This window comes from Opisthorchis viverrini (assembly GCF_000715545.1).
Source record: "Opisthorchis viverrini unplaced genomic scaffold opera_v5_323, whole genome shotgun sequence".
NCBI classification, from domain to species: Eukaryota; Metazoa; Platyhelminthes; class Trematoda; order Opisthorchiida; family Opisthorchiidae; genus Opisthorchis; species Opisthorchis viverrini.
Window position 1 is genome coordinate 165,292 of NW_008751983.1, and position 2,740 is coordinate 168,031.

General features: G+C 49.5%; 2 protein-coding genes across 2 annotated transcripts in view; one reads left to right on the top strand and one right to left on the bottom strand.

The window, feature by feature from the left end:
• Nucleotides 1–1,095, top strand: part of T265_10022 (hypothetical protein) — a gene marked incomplete at both ends in the record, with an annotated part of 6,990 nt that extends 5,895 nt beyond the window's left edge. The window contains one exon of the mRNA XM_009176269.1: nucleotides 855–1,095. Within this exon, the coding sequence (XP_009174533.1) occupies nucleotides 855–1,095 (241 nt within the window). The remainder of the gene's footprint in view (nucleotides 1–854) is intronic.
• Nucleotides 1–1,667, bottom strand: part of T265_10023 (hypothetical protein) — a gene marked incomplete at both ends in the record, with an annotated part of 36,148 nt that extends 34,481 nt beyond the window's left edge. The window contains 4 exons of the mRNA XM_009176268.1: nucleotides 893–993; nucleotides 1,125–1,264; nucleotides 1,387–1,491; nucleotides 1,590–1,667. Coding sequence (XP_009174532.1) covers nucleotides 893–993; nucleotides 1,125–1,264; nucleotides 1,387–1,491; nucleotides 1,590–1,667 — 424 coding nt within the window. The remainder of the gene's footprint in view (nucleotides 1–892; nucleotides 994–1,124; nucleotides 1,265–1,386; nucleotides 1,492–1,589) is intronic.
• Between the last annotated feature and the right edge of the window lie 1,073 nt (nucleotides 1,668–2,740).

The window sequence follows — 2,740 nt, forward strand, 5'->3', positions numbered from 1 at the left end:
TTTATGGTTGTACGGCAGTGAAGCATCAGTGCCAACACTGATGTTGCTGTCATTGATGATGATGATGATGATGTGGTCGGTCACAAACGTCCCATCTTGGCTATAATCAACTCAATTCATCAGCTCCCGCTGCTACAGTTTCAATCACCAGAAAACGGGTGTGGGGCAATGATGATGATGATGATGACTGTGGTCACAAACGTCCCATCTTGGCTATAATCAACTCAATTCATCAGCTCCCGCTGCTACAGTTTCAATCACCAGAAAACGGGAAAGTGTGGGGCATACATCTGAGCCTTGGAGGCGACGACATGTTCAGGTTTTTTTCGGAAATTGGGTAGCTATGCATTGGAGGTGATACCTTTGATGCAAGAGCGCCACTGATTACGCGATTAGGCCCTTTTTCCAGGACCATTAGCTAGTGGGGAGTTGTCCCAGGGTCCCCATCCAATGAGACGACAGTTGTCGCCCAACTAAGTTTGCTGGTTAGTGTTTTCATACTTCGTTTCCAATTCATACGTTGTCAAACCGTACGCAGGCGTTGGGCTACAGGTCTTAGTCTGGGGGGAGGCAGACTCCTTGGAGCACTATGCGTAAAAGACGCCCATCAAGCCGATATCTGAATCACACGCCAGAGACGTCATTCAAGAAACCGGCTGACAGTCACTAGATGAGCACAGAAGAAAGGTGTGACGCGGTCGAAAACTTTCCTGAATACTGCGAAGAGGGTGGGCAGCGACTGAGGAAGTTCGTGAGATCCGCCTTGTGGCAGTCGCGTTTTCATTCTGTAACTGAATATCCGCGCGTTCAGCATAGAAATGATCTGGATAATCTATCCACTGCAATCCAGTCAGTGTTCGTTACCAAGCTCAGGGGTTTCATCATCACCCACTCAACCTTGCACTGACGATGTCACCTCGATTGGCGATAAAACGTTTGCAGTCCAACTGCCAAGCTCGCCGAACAGACCAACAACCAAACAGCGCGCTCGAGCTACCTGCATTCCACATTACCAGTTTCATAATCAACATTGCCAGCTGTAAAAATCACGTACTTGCAGTACGGTGTTCTAGCTTCTACAGTTTCGTTCACTGATGACTTGGGGGGATTGGGAGGGTATCTACGCATCGAAAACAATAGTTTGGATGAACGACCACCAGTGAGGGAGCGACTTGGCCATCTCTAACAATGTCTCTAACCATTTATGCGTCCCATCCCGGGGGCTCATCCGGGAAGGCGGCAATGACCAGAGCAGTTGAGTTTGCTGGTAATGTTTTTCGTACGGCAGTGAAGCATCGGTGTTGAACACTGATGTCATGCTGTCGATGATGATGATGACGTAATGTATATCATAGGTTGTTTTTTATATGTTGCTGCAAAGTCAACGTTCGACCTCCTATGGCCCATTTCCACCCTTTGCGTGGTTTTACGAAGGGAACCCTTCGAATTCGGTCGACTGGCATACGGAGCACGTGGCCAAGCCAGCGCAACCTATGGAGTATGATCAGTTCATCTGTCGTGGGCAATTTACCTCTCCCGAAAACTATCCCACCTACTTCAGCATTACTGATCCGATGTTCCCATCAGACTCGGAAAATGCTCCGAAGATATCGATCGTCAAATAATGACGGATTTTTCAGCGCTTGACGGCCAGGTTTCTGACCCATATAATAATATGCAGCGCATCGTAGCTTTGTAAACTCAACCCTTGGTGAGTAAGCTGAGGTCACGCCTACGTCACAGATGATGCAGATCCACGAAAGTTGCTCTGGCTTTCCCTAGCATAGCATATAGCATAGCGCTCAGCTGTAGCACCCTTCCGGTGCCTAGCTGCCATGCCACCCGCAGGAAGCACGAGGGCTGGGATACTGCCAGGTCACCCAAGCCTAGACAGGGGAAGTCGAGTGGCGGGGGTCGGATTCGAACCACGGACCTTCCGGTCATTAAATTCGCGCTCTAACCACTTGGGCCGTCTCGCCCCCTGGCCTTCCCTACCCGGATAGGAATATCATCTCTGACCAGACCAGTGGAACTGATACAAATGCTCAGGTAGACAAATTTGCCTATTAGTTCAATCAGCTCATGTATAGACATTAGGTTGGAGATCGAGCCCACCGAGTCTTGCAGCAGCACTTTACACTTTGCAGGTGTGAAGCTCATGCCAAACCGTGAGGCAGACTTTTTAGATTAATTAATATTGTTTGTATTACCATAACGTCAGATCTAAAAGTAGCTATATCCTCTGCGCTCTCGAAACCTGTCAGTGAAGCACTTCGACCCACAAGCACTATTGGCTGGAAGTTGGTCTTCCATAATCGTACCGAGGACTAGAAAGGCGAAAGGAGCAGCCTTGCTTCCCGTAGACCTTCACACGTTCGAGGGAGTTGGCGAATAGCCCACTAAGGAGGGCCAAGTCTTTACGAGGGCCACCTTTGCTTCCTGGACATTACCAGAGTGCCCGACGATCCACAAAGCCGAAAGCAGCTTTCAAGTCAAGGAAGACAACAGTTTTTGGTTGCTGGAATCAGTGTCGCTGTTCCAAAATCTGTCGGAAGGTGGGACTATCATCGGTGTGTCCTCCTGCAGGACGGAACCGAGCTTGGTTTTCACGGACCTGTCTCTGTTCATCCAACCTTCGAGGGATAAAACCAAGGAGCACCTTGGGTGCCACAGCTTCTGGGCTGAGGCCACGGTGGCTTTGACACAGCGCCCGCATACCCCTTTTCACGATAAGAATAAG